Source organism: Trichosurus vulpecula, chromosome 4 (genome assembly GCF_011100635.1).
Source record: "Trichosurus vulpecula isolate mTriVul1 chromosome 4, mTriVul1.pri, whole genome shotgun sequence".
Classification (NCBI taxonomy): domain Eukaryota; kingdom Metazoa; phylum Chordata; class Mammalia; order Diprotodontia; family Phalangeridae; genus Trichosurus; species Trichosurus vulpecula.
In genome coordinates this window covers 107482099-107509510 of record NC_050576.1, presented here as the reverse complement: position 1 = coordinate 107509510, position 27412 = coordinate 107482099, and the positions used below count along the sequence as shown (strand labels likewise).

General features: G+C 42.4%; 1 protein-coding gene across 1 annotated transcript; it reads left to right on the top strand.

Moving 5' to 3' along the window:
• The first annotated feature begins 305 nt into the window (after positions 1-305).
• LOC118846424 (N-fatty-acyl-amino acid synthase/hydrolase PM20D1-like) lies at positions 306-26815 on the top strand. Its single transcript, XM_036754947.1, has 9 exons — positions 306-523; positions 836-969; positions 4727-4846; positions 5427-5502; positions 6002-6063; positions 6284-6362; positions 10292-10363; positions 25107-25206; positions 26721-26815. The coding sequence occupies exons 1-9, from the start codon at positions 452-454 to the stop codon at positions 26732-26734; spliced, it is 729 nt and encodes a 242-aa protein (XP_036610842.1). The 5' UTR covers positions 306-451; the 3' UTR covers positions 26735-26815.
• Positions 26816-27412: the final 597 nt, after the last annotated feature.

Here is a 27412-nt window from a genome sequence, read left to right as displayed (position 1 = left end):
GTTGTGCCTGCTTCTGATGATGGCTGGGAGGTGTCACCCTTCTCAGGGCTGGAGCATGATGGCTTCATCTATGCCCGGGGCACACTGGACAACAAGAACTCTGTTATGGTTTGCCTCACAATACCCAGAATGGGCATGGAGGGGAGGGAGCATTCAGGCATTTGCCCCATGTTGAGAATCTTTTACTTTCCCAGAAAACGAGAGAAACCCACTGGGTTCTCTCTTCTTCTGGCAGCCTTATTCTCTGGAAACTGCCCCAAATGCTCTGACATGATGTGCATTTGCCCATCATGTTGAGAGGTTTGCTAATCTCCAAATCTTAATCCTGGGGAAATCTGACCTGGGATTCTGAATGGCATTACTCTCCTGGTTTCACTTTTCCCAGTAGCTCCTCCTCACAGCCTCCCTGTCCTTCCTCTGTGCTTATGTCCTTCAGGCAATCCTGCAGGCTATGGAACTGCTGCTGAGAAGAAACTATGTCCCTCAAAGGTCTTTCTACATCTCCCTAGGACATGATGAAGCGGTAATCCATTAACAGACCCCCCCAAGGACTCAGGATGGCTCCCTGGAGTATTGAGTTCCCTAGGGCTTTAGATGTTAAGCTAGTTCTATTTGTCCTTCAGCTGTTAGAACATCATGCTTCTTTCCTCCCAGGGGATGGGTATGAGGCAGAATCTTCCAAAACCTAGCTTCCATCCTCTACAAGATAAAGAGAGTGCAGAAAGATTTAGATTTGCCACACTTGGCTGTGTGTACCCTCCCTCTCCTTACACACATACATACTCTGGAGACCAGATTGGGAAGGGACATGGGTCTGTGTCTGTGATATATGCAGGTATCTGGGAAACACGGAGCAGAGAAAATTGTAGCCCTACTGGAGTCACTCGCTGTCCAGCTGTCCTTTATTATAGACGAAGGAGGCTCTATCAGGGATGGTTCTTTGTTTGGTGTCTATAAACCCTTTGCAGTGTGAGTAAAGTTACCACAACTTCTTGCTTCTCCCACTGCTCTGGTTCTCTCAGAACCCTGTCTTGGAGGGGTCCCATCTATCTTCTTCTGCCCCTGGAGCCCAGTGGCTTTAGGCCATGCTGGCATATCTTCTTTTAGCTCCCTCCTGCCTTTCCCTCCCTAAGTCCAATAGCTCAAGACTTTCCATTTCATCTCACTGTTCAACCTGAGTTCTGAGCAACATGCGACTGACACCCAATCAGAACCTTAGAAGTAGCCCAGGCAGATTCCAATCTGGTCATTTCTCTGTCCAAAACCTTTCAATAATACTCTACTGTTTACTGAGTAAACTTCAATTTCCTTAGCCTGGCATTCAAGCCCTCTACAATCAGGTACCACCCTATCTTTTCAGTCTTCTCATGCCACTCTTCCTTATGTACATGATCCTCTAGCCAGACTAGACTGCTATCTGTACCCTGCACTCAAGCATTCCCACTTCCAGAATCTTGTTGATGCTGCTTCCTGCATCTAGAATGCTCCCTACAACTAAGCCACTCTAAAGCTTCCATCACCTTTTGACTCTCCACCCACTCTTTATTGGGAGGAGTCTTAATTTGGTTTTTTTTTTTTAAATGCAATTTATTTATTTAACATATTTGGTTTTCGGCACTGATTTTCACAACATTTTGAATTACAAATTTTCTCCCCATTTCTACCCTCCCCCCCCACTCCAAGATGGCTTATATTCTGGTTGCCCTGTTCCCCAGTCAGCCCTCCCCTCTATCACCCCCCTCCCCTCTCATCCCCTTTTCCCTTCCTTTCTTGTAGGGCAAGATAAATTTCTACGCCCCATTGCCTGTGTATCTTATTTTTTAGTTGCATACAAAAACTTTTTTTGTTTTTGAACATCTGATTTTCAAACTTTGAGTTCCAAATTCTCTTCCCTCTTCCCTTCCCACCCACCCTCTCTAAGAAGTTGAGCAATTCAACCTAGGCCACACATGTATAACATGTATAACCCTTCCACAATACTCATGTTGTGAAAGACTAACTACATTTTGCTCCTTCCCAACCCATCCCGCTTTATTGAATTTTCTCCCTTGACCCTGTCCCCTTTCCAAAGTGTTTGTTTTGATTACCTCCACCCCCATCTGCCCTCCCCTCCATCATCCCCCCACCTTTTATTTTTTTTTATCTTCCTCCCTCTTCTTTCCTGTGGGGTAAGATACCCAACTGAGTATGTATGGTATTCCCCCTCAGGCCAAATCTGATGAGAGCAAGGTTCACTCATTCCCCCCTCACCTGCCCTCTCCCCTCCTCCCACAGAACTGCTTCCTCTTGCCACCTTTATGCGAGATAATCCACCCCATTCTATCTCTCCCTATCTCCCTCTCTCAGTATGTTACTCTCTCATCCCTTAATTTCATTTTATTTCTTTTAGATATCTTCCCTTCATCTTCAACTCACCCTGTGTCTGCTCTCTCTCTTTTACATATATATATACGTATATAAACACACACATATATATATACACATACATACATATACACATAGATATATACATACATACACATTCACTTATATATATACATTAACATACATATACATATATATCTATATATATCTATATCTATATCTATATATATATATGGATATTCCCTTCAACTACCCTAATACTGAGGTCTCATGAATCATACTCATCATCTTTCCATGTAGGAATGTAAACAAAACAGTTCAACTTTAGTAAGTCCCTTGCAATTTCCGTTTCTTGATTACCTTTTCATGCTTCTCTTGATTCTTGTGTTTGAAAGTCAAATTTTCTATTCAGTTCTGGTCTTTTCACTGAGAAAGCTTGAAAGTCCTCTATTTTATTGAAACTCCATATTTTGCCTTGGAACATGATACTCAGTTTTGCTGGGTAGGTGATTCTAGGTTTTAATCCTAGCTCCATTGACCTCCGGAATATCGCATTCCAAGCCCTTCGATCTCTTAATGTAGAAGCTGCCAGATCTTGGATTATTCTGATTGGGTTTCCACAATACTCAAATTGTTTCTTTCTGGCTGCTTGCAGTATTTTCTCCTTGATCTGGGAGCTCTGGAATTTGGCAACAATATTCCTAGGAGATTTCTTTTTGGGATCTACTTGAGGAGGCGATCGATGGATTCTTTCAATTTCTATTTTGCCCTGTGGCTGTAGAATATCAGGGCAGTTCTCCTTGATAATTTCCTGAAAGATGGTATCTAGGCTCTTTTTTTGGTCATGGCTTTCAGGTAGTCCAATAATTTTTAAATTATCTCTCCTGGATCTATTTTCCAGGTCAGTGGTTTTTCCAAGGAGATATTTCACATTGTCTTCCATTTTTTCATTCCTTTGGTTCTGTTTTATAATATCCTGATTTCTCATCAAGTCACTAGCCTCCACTTGCTCCAATCTAATTTTTAAAGTAGTATTTTCTTCAGTGGTCTTTTGGACCTCCTTTTCCATTTGGGTAATTCTGCCTTTCAAGGCATTCTTCTCCTCATTGGCTTTTTGGAGCTCTTTTGCCATTTGAGTTAGTCTGTTTTTTAAGGTGTTGTTTTCTTCAGTGTATTTTTCAGTATTTTTTTGGGTCTCCTTTAGCAAGTCATTGACTTGTTTTTCATGGTTTTCTCGCATCCTTCTCATTTCTCTCTTAATTTGGTTTTAATTTCTATTGATACTTTTGTTTTTACAACCCATCAAGCCATGCACTGTGAGAAAGAATAAAAAGGAGTGAAAAAAGGAGTAACCAACCACCCAAAACATCAGCCAAATCAGATAACATATGCTCTATTCAACACCCATTGTCCCCATCAGCAAAGAAGGGAGAGGCATGCATTTCCTCAGCTCTTCTCCTGGACTGAATTTGGTCATCATACACAGCTTCAGTTCGTTTTTTATTTTTTTCGTTCTTCCCATTTGCATTGTTACTGTTCATTCTTTAAAGCTCAATTCAACCAATGAATGAATAAAGTATTTATTAAGTGTTCACTATGTGCAAAGCACTGTGATAAGCCTTGAGGGGGGCAAATAGAAAGGTAAGGCAGTCCCTGTTCTCAAAGAGGCCACATTCTAATGAGGGAGATAATATGTGGGGGGTTTCATCTGCAAGTCGGGTGGAAGAGTCCTGTGGTCCTTAGGGTGAAGTAGCAAAGTAGATGTTAATGCCTACTATTTGAGGACATTTCTACTGATAACATCCTATCACTTCCTGATGTTGAACCATTTGACAGTGCCAAGGACTTTGGCAGGAAGAACATTCTTTTCTGGGTCTTCAGTAGCTATGGTTGTAGCACTTGCAGGAGCAGTTGCCGGGCTGCATCTCCACAGAATTTGATTCCCAGCACAATGGCTGAGGCCACTGGGCTGGAAGCATTTCTATTCCTGAGTCTCTTGTGTTCAGGGTCCTGGGCTGTCTTCACTAGGATGTGAAGAAAGGTGGTGGCCAAGAGGATGGCAGTAGTTTGACTTGCAACTTCCTTGAGGAAGCCAGCCCTGATATTCCTCCCCAGTTAGCAAAGACCTTCCATACTCTCCACCCAGACTTAACCATAGTACTTTGCTTGAACCTCTAGTTTATATGTTATTTTGTAATTGTAGTTATTTATGCATAGGTCATATCCACCTACTAAACTGCAAACTCCTCAACGTCAAGGTTTGTGTCTGATCTAAAATTTATAGTTCCCCAGGGCCAGCACAGTGCCCTACACATAGCTGGCATTTAATAAGTGTTTACTGAATTTGATTCTGTCCTGCCAGGATTTCAGTGTCAGAGAAAGATGGCATGAACCTCAGGTTACAGGTAGAATCTGCTCCAGGCCATTCATCGGCCCCACCAAAGGAGACAAGCATTGGCATCCTCGCAGCAGCTGTCAGCCGGTGAGTGGTCCTGCTCTGCCTTGAACCCTCAGCAAGGGCTTACCCTGGAAGTCCAGGCTTTCCCCTTTTCAGACTGTACCACAAGTCATTCCAGTGATAGCAGAGAGGTAGGAATTGAGAATGGAATGATCTGTCCACTTGGGGTCTTGCATGGGTTCAATCAGGGCAAGACAAGTAGACAGGGTCAGGTGGATCGGGTTACACAAAGCAGATGATCAGACACCAAATTAAAGGGATAGGGGAGAAAGGACAAAATAAATAAAGAGACAAGTGTAACACCAGAACCAAGGGAACTTTGGTAGTGTAAGCTGTTTGCCATGCAAGGCTTTTTTCTGTTTTTGTTCTTGTGCTCTATCCAAGGTCTTGAGGACATCATCTCATTTGATCCCCAAATCACTCCTATGAGTAGGTACTATTATATCCATTTTGTAGGTGAGAAGACTGAGGCTGAGAGCAGTTAAGTGACTTGCCCAGGGACATACAGATAGTGTCTGAGGCAAGAATGAGGAAGTGTTCCTGACTTCCAGTCCAACACCCTCTCCATGTCCGCACATTGTCACTCTGAGCATGTCTTTTTCAGGCTACAACAAACACCAATGCCTAATATGTTTGGATATGGGACTGAGAAGAGTATGTTAGAGCAGCTTGCAGGACAGGTATGGGTCTGGGGAGGTCGTAGGAAATAGGGGAGGGGGAGGAACTCTCTGCTGAGGAAAGAATGGCTAGATCATCTGAGGCTCCAGAATCCTCTGTCCTCCCTTCATCTTTGCCTAGGATTAAGCCATGGCTGAGGGAACACACTACCCACCTCACCTCCCACACCAATACCATAATGTTGGGTTGATCCACAACCCTCAGGTGGAAGGTATTCCTTCTCTGCACTCAACAATGCAAGCTTACTCTGTGCCCCTTGGGAGGTTGGTCTGACCATGTCCATTAACCAGACAGACAAACCCAGATGGGTAATCACAGCCTCACACTTATTATTTCCCAGTGTTCACAGAGCCAACAAAGCCCAGCCAGGTCCTGATCACAGGGGCCCCAGTATGCATTGTTAGTATAGACCTAGATTACTGGGAGATCCTGACCCTCATGTGCCACCCCCTTTGCCCTGGGCTTTGGAAATTCAGCTAACCTGGCTCTTTCCCCTCTTAGTTTGGCTTCCCACTGAATGTAATCCTAACCAACCTGTGGATATTTGGACCCATCATGAGCAGGTAAAGAGTCCCCTTACCCCAGCCTGCTGTGCTTATTTAATCAGGCCCTATCCAAACAGCCCCATATTACCAGCTCCCTCCTTCCAAAAGGGCATTGCCTATAGCCCATATGAATAATAGCCCTTAAGTCTTTAAGATTTCCCTGGTTCAGAGAGGATTTATTCCTTTTCCCTGTTGGCTAGTTCTTCCTTATGTCTGACTTCAATCCCTCCTATTTCAGAGTACTTGAGAAAAGTCCCATCAGTAGTGCAATGCTCCGAACCACTGCAGCACTCACCATGTTCAATGCAGGGATCAAGGTAACACCCCCAGGAAGTTCCTGATGCTTTACTCCCCATCTGGGAGACAGAAGAAATTCTCTCCTTGGTCCCACACAGGTCCCTTTCCCTTCTCTGGCACACTTCAGACAAATATAGAATAGGATCAACACCATTCCCATATCCTCTTGGCTTAATCCATTGGCACACCTCCAGTGCCTCTGGAATTGTTAACCCACCCTGTGTTCCTAGAATGTGATTCAGCATGGCTCTTACCACTCACTTTGTCCATATAGATAAATGTGCCTTAGATGTGAGTTACTGACCTAGGGCACAGTCATCCTGTGTGCTTTGGAAGGGAATTCAGTTTTCAGCATCATCTTTGACACAGTATATTGTCCAACCCCAAGCTATTTACAAAGCAGAATAATCTGCCTGTGATATTTCCCCAAAATAAAAGTACCTTTGGTTTTAGACCCTCCAAACACCCCCACGTCCACCTGTAAGTCTCCTTCCTATTCTACTTCAGTGAGCCTTCCCGTAAGCCTACATCAGCTTGGTGAAACTGACAGTCCCATTTTATTGATTCAGTTTATTTTTTATTCCATTCATTCATTCATTTGCTTATTTTATTTATTTACTTATTCCATTTATTTATTATTTATTTGTTATATGGAAGGAACAATGGACAAGCATTTGATAGATGAAGGAATTCACCTGATTTCAGTGACTTGCCCAGAGTAATTCATCTAGTTCAGTGACAGATGGAGGTTTAAAATCCACCCTTCCCATTTCCATTCCAGGGCTTTTCCCACTACACAATGCAGACAGTTTGGGGGTCATTCCCTGCCTCCAGAATACAGTGGAATTGTGAAATGGGCATACATAGGCTGGGAGGTAAGAAACTTAGTTAGCTCTGCCACAAACTTGCTACATGACTTGGGAAAGTCATGTCTAAATTCTGTGAATAACATTTCCAGGTCCTCTCTTCCCACCCAGCCTTACTCCATGTCCCCATTCTGAACTAGCCTCCCTGGCTCATGAATGAGGGGCATCTTGCCCTCAGTTCCAAGATTTCCTGTCATGGAAGGGAATGGGCAGGTTTTAAAACTGGAAATGATAGCTTCCTCCTCACAATGGAGACAGCTCATGCAGAGATCCCAGGGACCAAGTGATGTCCAGCCAGGAAGGGACTTCAGACCTGCTCTGCTAGGCAATCTCAAAAGCAGGACAGCAGTGCTGACTGTTTCCTTTCAAAAGAGTTCCAGGCACAGAGACAGCAGTCATTCAGTGAACCAAGGGTGCTGCTCAGTGGCCAGAATAGAAACAGCACCTGAATTTCCAAAGAACAGGTCATTTTAATGCCCTTGGCCTGCTGCAGGGAAAGCAGTCTCTTCAGAACTGGATTAAGCAATCCTCACAAAAGGCCATCAGCATCCTCCCTCTGACACAAGCATCACCAGGGGAGAATTGTAGAATGGGAAATGGCCTCTCCTCTCATACATTCAGACTTAGAAAAACCAAATTTGAGAGCTGGAAGGGGCCTTAGAGATGATCTAGTCCAATCTCTTTATTTTACAGATAAGGCAACTGTGACTTGAATTGGTTAAACAATTTTTCTCAAATTTCACACAGGTAAGTGGCAGACCTGGGATTTGAAACCAGACTCTTTGGCCCTTTCTACACCTTGACTACCAGGTGGTGCAGTGGATAGCGCCGTAGGCCTGTAGTTAGGAATACCTAAGTTCCAATATGACCTTGTTGTTTGTTCTTTGTTCTCGAAGAGGACCAATGACAACAAGGAGTGATGGCTTGACTTGGATGTGAATTGGATTTCAATGAAGCACAGTTTGACTTTAGTCACTTACTAGCTGTGTGACCCTGGGCAAGTCACTTATCTTCTACCTACCTCAGTTTCCTAATCTGTAAAAGGGATAATTATAGCACCTACCTCCTAGAGTTGTTTTGAGGATCAAATGAGTTAATAGATGTTAATAATGAAAATGGATGTAAACCTTAAAGCACTCTATAAGTGCTAGTTATTATCATTTCCATCATTACCAACACTATCATTATGCAGTATTCTTCATACTATACCAGAAGCACCTTAACTCTTGGAATCAGAGGTTATCTCAGAAGCCATCTAGCCCCATCCCCCACCTCTACACCATATCTGACTAGTGAGCATCCAATCTCTGCTTAAACATCTCCAGTGATAGGGAGCTCACTACCTCCATTGCTCAAAATGTGAGGAACTCCTTTATATAGAACTGAAAATGACTTGCTTATAGCTTCCACCCATTACAAGCCATGGTTCATTTCTCTTGTGCCAAGTAGAATTAGTCTATGCAGGTGGTTCTATTAGTTTGTGGTTCGTAGACATCTATAAAATCAGGCCACAGATCACCTCATTCCCTCCCTACCCCCAGCCTTCGATAAAGCTCCAGACTTTCTTATCTTTTTTCCCCATCCACACATCCCCATCCACATCCCCATTCCCCATCCACTGGACCCATGTCCCGTTCCCCCATATGACATTGATTGATATAATAAACTAAGGCATGCTGATGTGTCAACATGCCAATGGGTATTACCCACTTCTAGGAAACATGTTGGCATTTTATCTAAGGTGTTCTTGAAATGGAATTCCTCTGAAATACCCAGAGTCTCCTTGAGGTGAAATGGAAAGAGCCCAGGACAGCTAGGCAGTGCAGTAGATAGCGCACTGGGCTTGGAGTCAGGAAGACGTGAATTCAAATCTGGCCTGCAGACACTTCCTAGCTATGTGACCCTGGACAGGTCACTTAACCCTGTTTCCCTCAGTTTCCTCATCTGCAGAATGAGCTGGATAAGGAAGTAGCAAATCACTCCAATATCTTTGCTGAGAAAACCCAAAAACAGGATCACAAAGAGTCTGATACGAGTAAACAAATGAATCAGTTGGAAAGAGCCCAAGACTCAGGGACCTGAGACTTGATACAATTCTTCACTCTGTCACTGGCTAGTCCAGCAACCCTGTACAAGTCACTTCTCTCTGGGCCTCAGCTTCTGCCTGTAAAATGAGGTTGGATTAGATGATCTCTGAAGTTTATTCCACCTTCCACAGGTGATGATTTCATGAAAAAGCCATCCATTAGGGGTCAAGGGATATGTGTTCTATCTCTGTCACTAAGTTACTCTGTGACCTTGGATAAGTCACTTCCCATCCCTCTCAATTTCTTGTTTACATAAAATAAGGGGTTGGCCCAAGTGACCTATAAAGGCCTTTCAGTCAATGATGCATCTAGATGGAAGAAACTCCATGGCTAGAGACTTTCTCAGTAGTTTCACTGGAGACCCAGAGGAGATTTGGAAATAGAGCTAAGAGACAGGAATCAGAATCACAGGGCTGGAAAGTAACCTTGGACACCATCTGTCTGACCTCCCCATTAGATAGATGCAGAAACCAAGGCCCCGAGAAAGGAAGGGATTGACACCTGTTCCATAGACTTCACACTGAGTTCTGTCTGTAGCCCTGAGAATGAGCATGTGTCCCCTTGCTCAGCACCTCTGTTCCCCAAGGCCCAAGATGGGAAGAAAAACAGACCCAAAACATAAAATTTGGGGCAGCTAGGTGGTGCAGTGAGTAGAGCACCTTCCCTGGAGTCAGGAGGACATGAGTTCAAATGTAGCCTCAGACACTTGACACAGTTATTAGCTATGTGACCTTGGGCAAGTCACTTAACCCCAATTGCCCTGCCTTCCCCCCTCCAAAAAAGAAAGCATAAAATTTAACATCCTCTGCCTTCTATAACTTGATTTTTCCAGAACATTGACTAATGGGAGATCTTCATTATGTAGATACTCTCTGGGTTCTCAACAGTCATTCTTTGTGAAGCTGGGTAAAGGGACCCTATCTATGTCTATAGTGATCTGGAGCTGGTTCAAACTAGTACGTGTAATAAAAATGTGTCATTTTTTTCTCTCCTCAGATGAACGTCATCCCCCCGACTGCCCAGGCAACAGTCAATCTTCGGATCCATCCTGGCCAGACCATCTCTGAGGCATGATCCAGAAGTTTTGGAGGGGAGTAGCAAAGGTGTTTGACCCTCATGACCTTGGGTTTGTCACTCTCATCTCAGGGCTTGTTTACTCAGAAATGAGGTGGTTACAACAGGTCCCCCAAATGAACCTTTTTCAAGAACTATAGGATGACGCAGTTTCAGTGCTCCCCTTATGTCCTTAATAAGCAGGACTTAACTCTCATGAGGATAAGAGACTCAGGGTAGTATGGTAGAAAGAACATGGAACAATGAGCAGGCTTGAATTGGAGTCTCAATGCTTCAGTTCTCATCTCTGGGTCTCGTTTTCCTCATCAGTAAAAATAGGGGGTGGTACTGGATGACCTCTGGAGTCCTTTCCAGCTCTAAACTCCATGATCCTGGGATTCCTTTTTTAAGCTACAATTTTTTCAATTTATAAAATAGGGGTAATACTCTCATTTATGACTTTACAAGATTTTTGTGAGGAAAGAACTTTATAAGCCTTAAAACAGGGGTGGGGAACCTGTAGCCTTAAGGCCACCTGTGGCTCTCTAGGTCCTCAAGTATGGCCCTCTGACTGAATCCAAACTCCACGGAACAAATCCCCTTAATAAATGATTTGGAATGTAAAAGTTGGACTCAGTCAAAAGGCTGCACCCATTATAGAAATATGAGGTGTTATGTCATTTGGCTCAGGTACCTTTTAGGACTCTCAGCTAGTGTTGTCTGTTTTCCTAATGTGGGTTTAAGTAGTAACAGTCATTTTTCTCTGAACCTTAGTTTTCTTATCTGTAAATGGAAGAGGTTCACCTAGGTGGCTTCCAACATCCCTTCTAGCTCCAAGATTTTTGAGTCAGCCTTGATTAGCCGGGCAAATACTAAGTCAGCTTCCCCATTGGCGTCCATGAGTCTTCTTGGGCTGCCTCCCCCTGGAGTAGGGCTGTACAGGCCCAAACAATACAGCCTTCATTCCTCATTCAACAATAAGGTCTTGTTTTAATATCAGCCTGAGGAAGACCATGCTCAAAAGAAAAGAAAATTCTGCTGCTGCTGCTAAAAAAAAATAAGGCAACATAACAACAAACATCATATTATAACACATTCTAAAGCTAAATATAATTTGAGGCAGGAGATTATCTGTGCCTATGGGAGAAATTGAAGCTGGACATATAGATTTGAGAGTCATCTGCACAGAGATGATCATTAAAGCTGATGACCTTACAAAGGAGGATAATATAGGAAGAGGAGAAGGTCAAAGACATAGGTTTACAGGATGTCTCACACCTGAAGGGAGAGAGCCAAGTTAAGGCACTAGTAAACCAGCAAAGGTGTTCAAGATCAGGAGAACCAGTGAAAAGCCCAGTCACGGGAGCCAAGCAAGGTTATGGTATCAAGAAGAAAGAGAGATTAAAAATATAGAAAGGTCAAGCTAGATGAGGAATGAGAAAAGGTCATTGGACTAGGCAATTAGGAGGTTATTGGTTATCTTGTACAGGGTAGTTTCATTTGGATGGTGCATTCAGAAATCAGATGACAGAAGGTTAAGAGTCAAGTTCGGGAAGAAGTGGAGCCAGGGGAAGTGTAGGCTAACTTTGTAAAAAATGATATAATACTATTATTATATTATGTATTAGAATTCTAGTTTAAGTAACTACTATTAAAACTAATGGGGACCTATGTGGTGCAGTGGACAAAACGCTGGCCCTAGAGTCAGGAGCACCCAAGTTCAAATCCAGCCTCAGACATGTACTAGCTGTGTGACCCTGGACAAGTCGCTTAATCCTGTTTGGCTCAGTTTCCTCATCTGTAAAATGAGCTGGAGAAGGAAATGGCAAACCACTCTGACATCTTTGACAAGAAAACCCCAAATGGGGTCACAAAGAGTCTGACATGACTGAAATGACTAAACAGAATTAAACACCATATTAGAAGTGAGACATTTTAAAGTTAGGCATACAAACAAAAACTTTTGTTTTTAACCAAAGTCAACCAGACCTCCTCAGGTATTTAAGCCCAGGTACTAGCCTGGATAGAGAGGCAGCACAGCACAGTAGACGTGGAGTCAGGAAGACTTGCATTCAAGTCCTACTTCTGTCATATAACTAGCTGTGTATCCCTAGCAAGGGCACTTAACCTCTCAGTGCTTCTAGACAACTCTCCAAAACCACGGCAGTCAACAAGCATTTAACAAGTGCCTACAATGAAAGACAAAAAAAACACCCCTGCCCCCAGAGGGAGAGACAGCCTGGGAATATACTATACACACATACACAGACATACATATGCATACATGTGTGTTATTGTGTGTACGTGTATGTGTGTGTGTTGTCTGTGTGTATATACACACATGTGAAGAGTTAGACATGACTCAAGTAACTAAAGAACAAACCCATGCATAGCTGTATATATCTATATACATACATGTGTGTATCATGTGTTTATAGTGTTATAGTATCTATATAATAGATTTCTAATGTATAAGTGTGTATAGTGCATTGCATATGTATCGACATATGTGTAACACATGTATATGTAACACTGTAATTTGTATACATGCTATATATTATAACTCCTATTATATATAATAACTATTAGTAACAATAGAAATAGTAGTAATAATAACTCCTGTCCAATATAAATGTACCTGGAACACGGTGTAGTCGGTATACATACTATAATGACTGCTGTTATATAGAAGTGTACATGGAACACGATATAGGTTATATACATGCTATATATAACTACCATTATATACAATAAGTATCATAAAGTAATAGAAATAATACTGGTGCAGTGGATAAAGCACTGGGCCTTGAGTCAGGAAGATCTGAGTTCAAATGTGGCCTGGGCAAGACACTTAAGCCTGTTTGCCTCAGTTTCCTCATCTGTAAAATGAGCTGGAGAAGGAAATGGCAAATCACTCCAGTGTCTTTGCGGAGAAAACATCAAATGGGGTGGATCACAAAGAGTCAGACACAATGAATGAAGAGCAACACATCCATATAGTGTTACACACATGCATATGTTAATATACATGTGTACACCTGCTATATGCATGTATGTGTTACATATGTCCTGTGTGTCATATACATGCATGCATACACATATACGCATATACATATACATGTGCACATACATATACACATACGCATACATATACACATATATACATATACACATACATATACATATGCGCACATACACAAGTACATGTACATATACACACATATACATGTACACATACATATGCACATACATATACACATGCATGTACGCATATATACACATACATACACATACATATACATATACCCACACATATACACATGCACATACATATACACACACATACACATACATATACACATACACATACACGTACACATGCACATACACGTACACGTACACATACGTGTGCATATACATGTACACATGCACATACATATACATACACACATACATATACATATACACATACATATATATGTACACGTACACATACACATACATATACACATACGCATGCATATACATATACATGTACACGTACACATACACATACATATATACATACACATACACATACATATATACATATACATACACATACACATACACATACATATACACATACGTATACACATACGTATACACATATACATATACACATACACACATTGGTATCATCCGAAAGCTTCACAGCAGCGGCCATTCTCCATTGGTTGAAAGAGTTTTTTCACCAGCATTTCCCTATGCCAGTAAAATCACAGATCAAGCCAAACAAAACAAAATAAAACAAAACTACCCACCTTGAATCTGTTGAAAAATATGAGTCATGACTACAGAGTGCCAGGAGAGACATCACCACACAATGTCAAGTGTCCCAAGTTTGGAATCAGATGACCTGGTTTCAAATTTTGTCTCAGCTACTTACTACTGATATGACCCTGCGTGAGTCACATCTCTCTGGGATTTAATTTTCCCATCTGCAAAATGATGGGGTTGGGCTTGATGATGTCTGAGGTCTCTTCTAGATCTAAAACTATGATCCATGAGCTAGCATGGTGTAGCAGGGAGTAGGTAGAATCCAAAATCCAGAATTCTATTCCTGACTTTGCCATTTACCAGCTGTGTGACTTTACGAAATTTGTTTAATCTGAGCCTCAGTTTCCTCACCTATAAAATGGGGGTAATGATATTATAGTGAAAAGTTGTTAAAAGAATCAAATGAGAGGAAAAGGTAAAGAGTATTTTTAGATCCATGTGAATTTCTCCAGCATCCTTCCTCCTAAGTCAGGCAAAAAAATAAATAAATTATTGAGCATCTAATATGTGGTTATTAAGTGCTGGTGATACAAAGAAAGGCACAAAACCACAGCAGCTGCCCTCAAGGGTCTCACATTCCAACAGTTTAAGGCATTTTCCCATCTGATGTTTGTTTGTTTGTTTGTTTGTTTGTTTTGGCCTCACTACATAGCAGAGCTGATTATCCCCTTGGTACAAATGGGGAAACAGGTTCAGCCTTTTGCCTAGAGTCACACACTGGAGAGCAGTCTAGCTGGAGCAGGGACCCCAGTCTCCTGACTTCTCCCTAAGGGGGAGCCATTATCTCAGGAAATCCCAGCATTCCCCAAATTTAGGTTCTTTCCACTCATTCTCTCCCACCCCAGCATCATTCCTGCCCTTTCCAAGGGCATGTTTTCCACCCAGCTGGGACCTTTCCCTCATGACCATGGAAATATCAACCTGGATTTGGCTCTCTTCCCTCTCCTCCATGCCTAGGCCACAGGGAACTTCCTTCCTAAGCTTGTCTAGATGAAACTCTCTGGAATCCTCACCCCCACACCCCCAGCACACACACACACACACACACACCACACACCACACACACACACAGGTATCTGTGGAAAGCCCTCATTGTCTGAAAAGCCCTCAGCAATGCTGAAGCTCAATGGTTAGTCACCTTCTTTTCCCAAACCAGCACCACCATATAAAGCACTCCCATATATGTGTATGAGGATTGGCATTACAAAATTGGGCAATTAGGTGGCACAGTGGAGAGGGCATTGAACTTGGCATCAGGAACACCTGAATTCAAATCCTGCCTCAGACATTTACTAGTTATTTCAGTTTTCTCATCGGTAAAGCACCTGCCTCGAAAGTGTTGTTGTGAGGACTGAATGTGATGACACAGGTACAGCACTTCACAAGTTTTCAACAGTACATAAATGCTTGTGAAGACTTCTCCAGGTAGAACAGGCAGATGAGAACAATTTGTTCCAATGGCCATGAAGGCACTTGAAGTAGACATTGTAGAGTGGTTGGAGCTTAGTTAGACATCAAAGACACCAAGGTCATCCAATGCAACCTGGGCCATTACCAGCCATCTTGACTTTTGTCCTGCCACTGGACTTTGCCACCACAAAAAGAGTTGCTACACAGTCATAGAATCTATAAGCAGGAAGGAATTTTGGAGACTATAAGCCCCCTCATTTCCTAGATGAGGAATCAAAGGCTAAGAGGGGTGTCTTATACAAGATGACTCAGTAAGCATTATGCATTCATCTCCTGTTATGTGTGCACAAGAGATGGGGTGTGCAAAAGAGGTACCACTGGAGGTTACTGGGAAGCAGACTTTGGCTCAAAATATGGAAGAATTTTCTATTAGAGCTATTCAGAAAATGGAATGAGCCTTCTTTTGAGAGGGTGAACACCACCCCATCTCTGGAAGCATACAAAGACCAGATGACCCGTCGATGATGTTGTAGAACAAGTGTCAAACTCAAGTAGAATCTGGATCCCTGCTGGCCACATATTCACTTAGAAAACCATAAATTAACATTATCTAATGTTGTATTTTTTTTTTGGAGGCAATAGGGCTTCATTTACTTGCCCAGGGTCCTACAGCTGGTAAGAGTCTAAGTCAACATTTGAACTCAGGTCCTCCAGAATCCAGGGCTAGTACCCTATCCACTGCACTGCCTCACTGCTCCTATCTATGTATTTTTATTCATTTTGTTAAAAATTTTTGAGTGATAATTTTAATCCAGTTCAGGATTTTATTGGCTTGAATTTGACACATTGTTTGTAGAGGAAATTCTTTCATGAGGTGAGAAAAGGGCCTAAAGGATCTATAATGTCCTTCCCAAGTCTCAAGATTCTATAAGATGTTATCCTTGCCTTCAAGGAGCTTATAGGATAGAATCACAGATTCAGGTTTGTAAAAGACCTAAGGAACCAGCTTCTCTAAACCCTCTATTTTACAGATTTCCAAGGTCCAGAAAGGGAATGTGACTTGTCTATCTATCATGGGTTCATAGATTTGGAACTTGGAGGTACTTCCAAAATCCTCTGTTCCAACTCCTTCATTTTACTCATGAGAAAATTAAGGCCTAGAGAGATAAACTGTCTTACCCAAGGTCACACAACTAGTCAGTAGCAGAGTCCAGATTTATCCTCAGGCTCCCAGACTTGAAACATAGGACTCTTTGCACTGTATCCCCCTGATTCTCACACAGCAAGTTAGAGTGAGAAGGGAAGAATGGCAGCTAGAATGCCAGGTTCCTGCATCCCAGTCCATTCCTTTTTTCCTTGTCCTCTGTTCAGGGGAAGGAGATTATGTCATGGATAGTGTGATTAGAGACCAATATAAAGCTACATGGCTTCTATCCTGCACTCTAGAAGAGCTAGAGCAGTTCTGGAGTGGAAGAGCACAAGGCCCTTCATTTACCTGGATTGCTCTACTGGGTTTCAAAGTCCAAGGTCCCATTGGTGCTAAGGAGAAGCTGGACTGAAAGGAAGGAGCTGAAAAGTTGCAGCACAGCAAAGTGATCGATCGGGAGCCAACACATCTGGGCTGCACTCCTGGCTGCTCGCTACCTTATGTCACTTCATCTCTAGAAGTTTTATGAATGCATTGGACTAGATGACCTCCAAGGTCTAGACTGATGGTCCTTGAGGATAAGAGACTAGAGAAAAGAGGCAACTGGGCTCGGATTCAATAAGAACACCTCCCTGGACCCAGCTACTAATCGTGCTCACTACAGGAGTTGGGCATGACATCTGCCTTCTACAGGGGAAGTTAATGAGGTAATGTTCTTAGATTCTTTCTCATTGGAGAGAATCCAAGCCATCTTGGTGACTCCCAGCCCTTCTCAGAGATAGTCTTAGGTCAGGAACATGGCCATAACCAAAGTGTACTAGTCCCAGTACAGCCCCTAAAAGGATGAGTGAGATATTGATCACCCCAAACCATCTCTCTGGTCCACCCCAAAATAGTTCCAGTGGCATCCCATCAGACTTAACTTCTCTGGGACTCCCTGAGACCAGATCTTAAAAGCTTTCTCTCATCACACTCACCTTAGAGTATGGCTGACTTGGGCTGCAAGCTCTGATAACCCCAGACCAAGTTGTATAGTTACAGGGAGAGGAAGCAAAGAAAATCTGCTTAGTCTAAGTCCCCCCCACCCAGTCTCTGACTTGACTGTTGAGATCATTTTCCTGGTTCTATATGTAGCTAGTTACAAACAGGAAGCAGGGGTCCCCAGGGAGGGGAAATAGGACTGTGTGAGACTTTAATCACTAATATGAGACACCCATGAACTGGACAGGTCCTTCAGAGTTCATCATGTCCATCCCCCTTCTTGAAGGCAAGACACCACCACCACCACCACCACCACCACCCCCTCCAGTCCAGAGAGGTGAGAAACTCTCCTCTCTCTCCTTTCTGCCACCCGAAAAAGAGAAAGTCACCATCACTTTCAATCATCTAGCCCGACAGTTCAAAACCATTAGAAGTCTTTCTGGGTGTCTGATACAAATTCTCCTCTCTGCTTCACGCTCTGCCATCATCTTTGTCTTCATTCTACTCTCAGGAGGGATCAGAAACAGCTGTTTGCCTTCATCTGCAAATAATGGTGCTTGGAATTCATAGAATGCTTAAATTGGAGAGGACCTCAGGCATCCTCTACTCGAGCCTAGATCTGAACAGGAATCCCCGCTACAATGTCCCTAATAAGTCCAGCCTGAAAAACAACAACAATCACTCAAATCAGTGATTAGGGACCCTCTTACCCTTCAAAGGATGTTTTTCCTTGCATCATGCCAAAATTTGCCTCAACAACTTCTAACCCGTTGCCCCCAAATGTTAGGTGCTCACTGGGAACCCCAGTAGTCAAGATCAGAGAGGACTGTAGATTTAGAGAGATGAAAGGACCTCAGAGGTCTTCTGGTTCAACCTCATTTTGCAGCTGCAAGGAAACTGAGGCACAGAGATGTTAAAACTTACCCAAGAGACTTATCCAAGTCATCTTGCATAAAACGAAGCTTCCCTGTGACCTAGCAATCTTTCCTTAGCTCAGGATGAGGTCAAGAGTAGCTGCTAAGGAAGAAGGAGAGTTACTATACTGAAATGGGGGAGAGTGTCAGAAACAGGGCTTCGACATTTTTCAAGTTACCAGGCAGAAGGGACTAGATTTGTGGATCAAGGATGGAAAAGGGCAAGGAACAAGCATTTATTAAGCATCTACTATGTGACAGGCACTGTGCTAAGCACTTTACAAAAGTTTTCTTATTTGATCAATTGGGCAACAAAGGTGGCACAGGGGATAGAGCCCAGGGCCTGAAATTAGGATAGACCTGAGTTTAAATCCAGCCTCAGATACCTGCCAGCTTGTGAGACTCCGAATAGGTCACTCAGTTTCCTTATCTGTAAAATGGGGATAATACTAGCACCTACCTCAGGATTGTTATGAAGATAATTGTAAAACACTTAGCACGTTGCTTGGCATATAGTAAGTGCTAAATAAATTGTTATTAAGTTACCTGGGATGTCCAGGTGCTGTGTGTGAACATAGCAATTCCTCATTACAGGACATCTATAAGCAGAAGCTGAATAATTAGGGTCAAAGATCTTATAAAGGTAGGGCAGGTAGGTGATGCAGTGGATAGAACAATGGCCCTGGAGTCAGGAAGACCTGAGATCAAATCCAGCCTCAGACACTTACTAGCTGTGTGACCCTGAGCAAGTCACTTAACCCTGATTAACTATTCCCCCCCTTGCAAAAAAAAGAGAGCTCTTATAAAGACAATTCATGTTTGCTTATGGGGTGGACTGGATGACCTGTAAGATCTCCTCCAACTCCATAATTCTAAGACTCCTGGGTTCCCATTCCCTTCTTTCCTTGTGGTCATGAAGTCAGGGCTCTGAAAATTGATCTGTTCAACTGCATGGGTCTTACTCTTTTTTTTCTTTTTTTTTCCTCTTTTTTTTGAGTTTAAACCATTACTTATTTATTTATTTAATATTTTTAGTTTTCAGCATTAATTTTCACAAGAGTTTGAATTACAAATTTTCTCCCTATTTCTACCCTCCCCCCCCCATTCCAAGATGGCATATATTCTCATTGCCCTGTTCCCCAGTCAGACCTCCCTTCAGTCACCCCACTCCCCCCAGCCCCTTTACCCTTACTTTCTTGTAGGGCAAGATAGATGTTTATGCCCCATTGCCTGTATATCTTATTTCCTAGTTGCATGCAAGAACTTTTTTTTAACATCTTCTTTTAAAACTTTGAGTTCCAAATTCTCTCCACTTTTCCCTCCCCACCCACTCTCCCTAAGAAGACAAGCAATTCAACATAGGCCACATGTGTATCATTATGCAAAACCCTTCCACAATACTCATGCTGTGAAAGACTAACTATACTTTGTTCCTTCCTATCCTATCCCCCTTTATCCAATTTTCTCCCTTGAACCTGTCACTTTTCAAAAGAGTTTACTTTTGGTTACCTCCTCCCCCTATCTGCCCTCCCTTCTATCATCCCCCCCTTTTTTATCTCCTTCCTCCTTCTTTCCTGTGGGGTAAGATACCCAATTGAGTGTGTATGTTATTGCCTCTTCAGGTCAAATCTGATGAGAGCAAGATTCACTCATTCCCCCTCACCTGCCCCCTCTTCCCTCCCAACAGAACTGCTTTTTTTGCAACCTTTATGCGACATAATTTACCCCATTCTATCTCTCCCTTTCTCCCTCTCTCAATATATTCTTCCCTCATCCCTTAATTTGATTTTATTTTTTAGATATCATCCCTTCATATTCAACTCACCCTGTGCCCTCTGTCTATATATATATACATATATATATATGTATATGTATATGTATACATATATATGTATGTATGTATGTATATTCCCTTCAGCTACCCTAATACTGAGGTCTCATGAATTATGCATATCACCTTTCCATGTAGGAATGTAAACAAAACAGTTCAACTTTAGTAAGTCCCTTGTGATTTCTCTTTCTTGATTACCTTTTCATGCTTGTCTTGATTCTTGTGTTTGAAAGTCAGATTTTCTATTCAGCTCTGGTTTTTTCACTGAGAAAGCTTGAAAGTCCTCTATTTTATTGAAAATCCATATTTTGCCTTGGAGCATGATACTCAGTTTTGCTGGGTAGGTGATTCTTGGTTTTAATCCTAGCTCCATTGACCTCTGGAATATCATATTCCAAGCCCTTCGATACCTTAATGTAGAAGCTGCTAGATCTTGTATTATTCTGCTTGTGTTTCCACAATACTCAAATTGTTTCTTTCTGGCTGCTTGCAGTATTTTCTCTTTGATCTGGGAGCTCTGGAATTTGGCAACAATATTCCTAGGAGTTTTCTTTTTGGGATCTTTTTCAGGAGGAGATCAGTGGATTCTTTCAATTTCTATTTTACCCTCTGGCTCTAGAATATCAGGGCAGTTCTCCTTGATAATTTCTTGAAAAATTATGTCTAGGCTTTTTTTCTGATCATGGCTTTCAGGTAGTCCAATAATTTTTAAATTATCTCTCCTGGATCTATTTTCCAGGTCAGTGGTTTTTCCAATGAGATATTTCACATTGTCTTCCATTTTTTTAATTCCTTTGGTTCTGTTTTATAATATCTTGATTTCTCTTGCTCCAATCTAATTTTTAAGGTAGTATTTTCTTCAGTGGTCTTTTGGACCTCCTTTTCCATTTGGCTAATTCTGTTCTCCTCATTGGCTTTTTGGAGCTCTTTTTCCATTTGAGTTAGTCTATTTTTTAAGGTGTTGTTTTCTTCAGTATTTTTTTGGGTCTCCTTTAGGAAGTCATTGACTTGTCTTTCACGGTTTTCTTGCATCGTTCTCATTTCTCTTCACAATTTTTCCTCTACTTCTCTAACTTGCTTTTCCAAATCCTTTTTGAGCTCTTCCATGGCCTAAGACCAGTTCATGCTTTTCTTGAAGGCTTTTGATGTAGGCTCTTTGACTTTGTTGACTTCTGGCTGTATGTTTTGGTCTTCTTTGTCATGAAAGAAAGACTTCCAAGTCTGAGTCTGAATCTGAGTCCATTTTCGTTGCCTGGCCATGTTCCCAGCCAAGTACTTGACCCTTGAGTTTTTTATTAGGGCATGACTGCTTGTAGAGTAGAGAGTACTTTGTTCCAAGCTTGAGGGGCTGTGCTGTTGTTTTCAGAGCTATTTCTCACAGCAAGCTCTGCCACACCAGCACTACTCCTCCCCCAAGAACCACCAACCCGAACCCGACTCAGATCTTAAGCATACTCTGCATTCCAGCTCTGATTTGCCACAAGCAACTGCAGCTGTATTTCTGTAGCTGCACCACCTCCACTGCCCCCAGGGCAGTGGCTGAACCACAAACTCCTTTCACTCTGTCCCCACAGCTTTTCCCACTAACCTTCTCTGTTGTCTTTGGTGTTTGTGGGTTGGGAAGTCTGGTAATTGCCACAGCTCACTGATTCAGCACGCTAGGGCCTGTTCCACCCGGCTCCCAGTCTGGTTGGTCCAGGTGCAACCCATGCTGAGATCTGCTCCACTCTGCTTCCAGCTCCCTGCACGATAGACCCTGCCCAGTGACCATCCAGGCTGTCCTGGGCTGGAGGCCTGCTTCCCTCTGCTATTCCATGGGTTCTGCAGTTTTAGAATTTGTTCAGAGCCATTTTTTATCGGTGTTTGGAGGGTCCTGGGGGAAAACCCCAGGCAAGTCTCTGCTTTCCAGCCGCCATCTTGTTCTGCCCCCATGGGTCTTACTCTGAGCGGTAGCTATGTAAGGGAGTTATTTCTTGCATCTCACTTAAACCCATCAAGTTCTAACCCATCTTGCTGAGTTTATGACCCATAAGCATCTAATAATTTTCCATCTGCTAGAAGTAATCCACTGGTGCTATTCTGGGTATTTTCACTGCCTGCCCTCCCATACCTGGAATTCTCTCACTCCTCATCTCTGCCTCCTGGATTTCCTAGTGTCCTTCAAATCTCAGTTCAAATCTTATCTCCTACAAGAAGCCTTTCTACTGTAGTCCTCCCTAATGCTGTGTCTTCCTTCTGCAACTTCCTCCAATTGCTCATATACACACACACACATATATAAATATATATATACACATATATATATATATATATCTTGTTTGTACATAATTGTTTGCATGTTGTCTCTTCCATGAGACTGAGTGCAAACACTGTCTTTTTCCTCTCTGTATCCCTACCCCTTAGCACAGTGCCTACTGCATAGTAGACACCTCCTAAGTCATGCACAGATATCTAATTCCGGTTGATCTTTGGCACCTACCCCCCAGGGTTCCAATTCAGTTAGAATGTAAGCTCTTTTAGAGCAAAGTCTATTTCAGTTTTTGTCTTTGTGTCACCAGGGTCTAACAAAGTGCCTGGTAGAGTTGGCACTTCATAATTTTTTTCAATAAATGGTTACTGATTGAATGATTGACTGAGTCTTTCAGAAGCTAAAAGACCAGTACTGTTTGGATTCCAGGGTGCTTGGGTGGAAGTCCTAATTCCATTATGTTTCCTTCAAAAGGTGCTAGAGATTATCCAGAATATTGTGGCTGATGACCGAGTCCAGTATGAAGTGCTCAATGCCTTTAACCCCCTCCCCCTAAGCCCCTATGACCATGAGGCCTTTGGCTACCAGCTTCTCAGAAGGACCATAAAAGATGTCTTCCCAGAGGTCTCAGTCGTTGTCCCAAGTAATGACTTCACAAGGGGTAACCACTCAGAAAAGTGTCCAGGAATGGTTTCCTATCTGACTTCCCTTTCCCCTCACCCTCACTCCAGCTGTTCATGACTGGAAACAGCTGACTGCCTTCCTCCCCCTCGCCCAGATGGATCTTTCAAGTGCTAACTGTTTTCTTCTATCAGAGTGGAAGGAAGAGAGCAAACAGGAAAGAGACAGAAACAATAAATCCCACCAGCCATTCTGGAGGTGAGAGGAGAACTAGTTTTGTTCACATGACGAAGCATTCTTTGCTCAGCCTGAGCCTCAGTCCCCCCAAGGTTAACAGCTAGGTTAACCTTACAGCTAGGTTTGAAATTCTGTAGCCAGGCAAAAGGATCCCCAACCTATCTCATTTACACTGACCAAACCCAAAACCTACACCATCCCCACCTATCTTTCCATCTTCCTCCTCCTTTGATTCAAAGCAAAGACACTTGGGTCACAAAGTGTGATCAAATTTAACATGAAGGCAGGACTTCTTTAGTAAGTGCCTACTGTGTACAGAGCTCTGTGCTTGATGCTAGGGAAGGTACAAACTTTTTAGATCAGATGTGTTCCCTGTCACCACAGAACTTGACAGGTGGTAGAGGGAAAGAAACACAGATTATTCTAATAGAAAAAAAATATGGTAGAGGGTATTGGAAATCTCACACCTGATACTACTTATGTGACTGGGCAAATAAATCACTTGAACTTTCTGTAAAATGAGGATAAGAATACCTATACTACTCACCTTATAGGATTATTGTGCTATATCACACACTTGGAAGACTTTAAAGCATTGCATACATGCAGTGTAATGGACAGAGAGCAGGCTTCACCATCAGGAAAGCCTAGGTTGAGTCTCACCTCTGGCACATTGGGTTCACTTCACAAATCCAGCAAGTCACTTAACCTCTCATTGTCCCAGGCAACTCTCTGACACTTTAAGTTGCCAAATATGAGAAAATCTGAGATGATAAAGGGACCAAATGTCCTCACTGAGAGTTCCCTATGTTAATGACATCCTAAGTCCAGTACAAAACCTTATCAAAGTACAACATTATGTACAGAATGAAGTGCTATGAGACCAATGGGAATGAGGGAAGGTTTCAAGGAGGAAGTCTCATTTGAGTTGGTCTTCCTCTCCAGGGGAATGCCAAGAATGAGACTACCAGGAAATTCCCCGTCTCCTTTCTGCGTTGATTTTGTAACTCGTACCAATAGTGGTCTTCAAAAAGAGTTGTCTGGAGAGAGATTTTTGAGGGGAGGTCCAAACAAACTGCTGCAGCTGAGATAGCAAGTGGATTTGTCCTAAATCTGAGCTATTCAAGTGATTGTCAACCTCCTCCCCCAACATTTAGGGAGAATGAAGGCTACTTAGCTTTTCCCCAACAGCTGTGACTAGAAATGAGACTCCAGAGTTGGGGGTTGGGGAATAGGACACTGTGTTCATTACTTTATAATAGTGTTTATAAAACTTTAAAGGTTATTTATATATATATATATACATATATATATATACATATATATATATATATATATAAACTTTAAGGTTTGCAAAGTGCTTTACATATACATATATATAAAAACAAATTCACAGCACCCTATTTGGTGAGAAATTGTATGAAACATGGAAATAGAGGATGGAAGAGTGGCTCAGAAACTGGCCCTGCCACAGGTTCCTAAGAATTTCTAGGCATAGCCCTATGGTAGGTCCCTGCCTGACTGTGCCCCTTTTCTCTCTCTTCCCCCAGGAATGTGTATTGCCAACACCGATATCCGACACTACACTAACATCTCCACAGGCCTCTATCGATTTAATCCTGTCTCTCTCTCTGAAGAGAGCTTCAAGAGGTGAGTGGAGCAGAGGATGAGGCAGTGGGATGATGCGTAGTATTTCTCTTAACCTCCCCACCCCCTTTATGGAATAAAAGAGCATAAAGTCTTATAAAGGAAAACTGGAAACTTGGATAAACCCAACCAACTGCCCTCTGTGCCAGGGTCTTCCCCCTTCCAGCATTTTTTTAGCACTGACACCTAAATTCTCTTGGAAAGGAAATTATTTACTGATGCTTTTGTTTAGCAAACATTTGTTGAGTACTGTGGGAAAGTTAAGAACATGCTGGATATTGAGGCAGAAGACCTGGGCTCAAATCACAGATTAGCCACTGGTAACCTTAGGTAAGTCATTCCTTTCAGATCTAAATCTATGATACCCTAAAGTCAGCAACACTCAGAAAGGTGAATCATTTTACATAGAATTCCTGATCCTTCTATGTGTTAATCACTGTAGGGAATATAAAAATGTATAAGAACTGGTCCTTGTCCTAATAAAGCATCTTACTCATGTAAGAGTCTAAGTTGAGTAGGAAGAGCCCAGAAAATCAAAACTCTTGAGGTCTAATATCAATCTTGGTTTTAATCCACTCAGAGGTAGATTATATAAACTCTCTGCATCTCAGTCTCTATGTCCCCAAAATGAAGAATTTTCTGTTCTTTCCCACTTCACTAGGACATGAGAGTTCTTAGGAGAAAATATTTTATGAATTCTAAGAGATGATTGTCAACTCTCAGTTAATTACCTATAAGTTATTCAGAAAATTAATCCCAGGATGACAGACCCCACTGACTCCCTGCATACCTCTGGCAGATCTCCTCCCATCAGTCAGTGTATACTCAGAACATGCAACTTCATTTGAATATTTGTCTTCCCCGGACTTTCTGCGAAACTAATTATTTTCCTCATGGCTTGAGGATCTCTGGAAGGAGGAGAGGGATTTTCATGGTGGATATATCTAGCCCCCAAGGAATGCAGGGGAGTCTTCCCACGGGAGAGCAATCTGCAGGGAGGGAGACAGGACAGCAAGGATCATTTTGAAGTTCTGTGGGATTACTTCTGAAATGTAGGACGGGTTGAATCTTAAAAACTATTTTTCTTATGGCTTCTTATACTTATCCACCTTTTGGGGGTCATGACTAAAGTGCCTCATCCTACTATGACTGACTTTATATTGTTTATGCTTGAAATGTTGATAATCCAGTGATTGCGATTTGCATACTTATGAAGGATTGGACACCAGATCAATATTGTTTATGTGACTTTTCTATAATTGGTTAAATAGTACACACTGTAAATGGTCTTCAGTGAACATTAATAGGTGACTCTAAAATGTTTCCCTTGGGGGAAAGTTTTAATATTACAAATGAACTTGTCTTCTAAATCTAGGAGTGGAACCATGGAGAAGTAATCATAATCTCTTGTACATGGATCCTTCCTGGTCCCCTCCTGCCTCAAGGGGGCTCTATACTGTTTGTGTCACCACAGATACTATAGTAATATGGCCCCTTTCTCCATTTCTCTTTCCCAGTTTTCATGGCTTAAATGAAAGGATCTCCATCCCAGCCTATGAGAACCAGGTGACATTTCTGTTTGAATTGATCCAGAATGCAGATACTGAAAAGGTTCCCAAACCTCATTCTGCTGTACATGAGCTGTGAGAGGATGGTGATGATCTCTACTGTCTGCCCTGGCATAAGCCCTCCTCCAAAGTGGACAGTCTCAGGACAGGGGTGGGGGCAATACACATTATTTTGCTGGAGACTTTTGGACTAATCCATGAAGCCCGCCTTCTTGCCTCAACTCCAGACTTGTCCATAAGCAGGGGTTCAGTGATGGGGGTGGAGGCGGGGTAGGGGGAAGAATATAGGAAGCTTTAGCCTCATCCCCAAGATCTCTTTGCTCATGCCCTACTACCATGGAACATGCCTCTCCCAGGCCCCATTGCTAACTTTCAGGCCTGGGGCATCAGGCTCATAATCAATTTATTTTCCTACTGAAGATTTTCATTTGTGGGCATTATTACTTAACCCTCTGTACACAACTACTTCTATTACATCCTTTCCTCTGTTGTTCTAACCCTAGGATCCCCACTTCCCAGACCTCTCGTATACTTTCTTCCCTCTCTTGTTTGCTTCTCTCTCCATCCCTTTCCCTCTTCTTCTCCCTCTTGTGAAGTTAGGAACCCAAATATGAAACAAACCTAAATAATGTGAGAGAAAA

What these genes read in the sequence shown, in the direction of transcription:
- LOC118846424 (XM_036754947.1), top strand. Translation starts at nt 452, where the DNA reads ATGGAACTGCTGCTGAGAAGAAACTATGTCCCTCAAAGGTCTTTCTAC. An exon ending in GTCTATAAACCCTTTGCAGT is followed by an intron (nt 970 to 4,726) that starts GTGAGTAAAGTT and finishes CTGTCCTGCCAG; the next exon opens with GATTTCAGTGTCAGAGAAAG. An exon ending in TTTGGACCCATCATGAGCAG is followed by an intron (nt 6,064 to 6,283) that starts GTAAAGAGTCCC and finishes CTCCTATTTCAG; the next exon opens with AGTACTTGAGAAAAGTCCCA.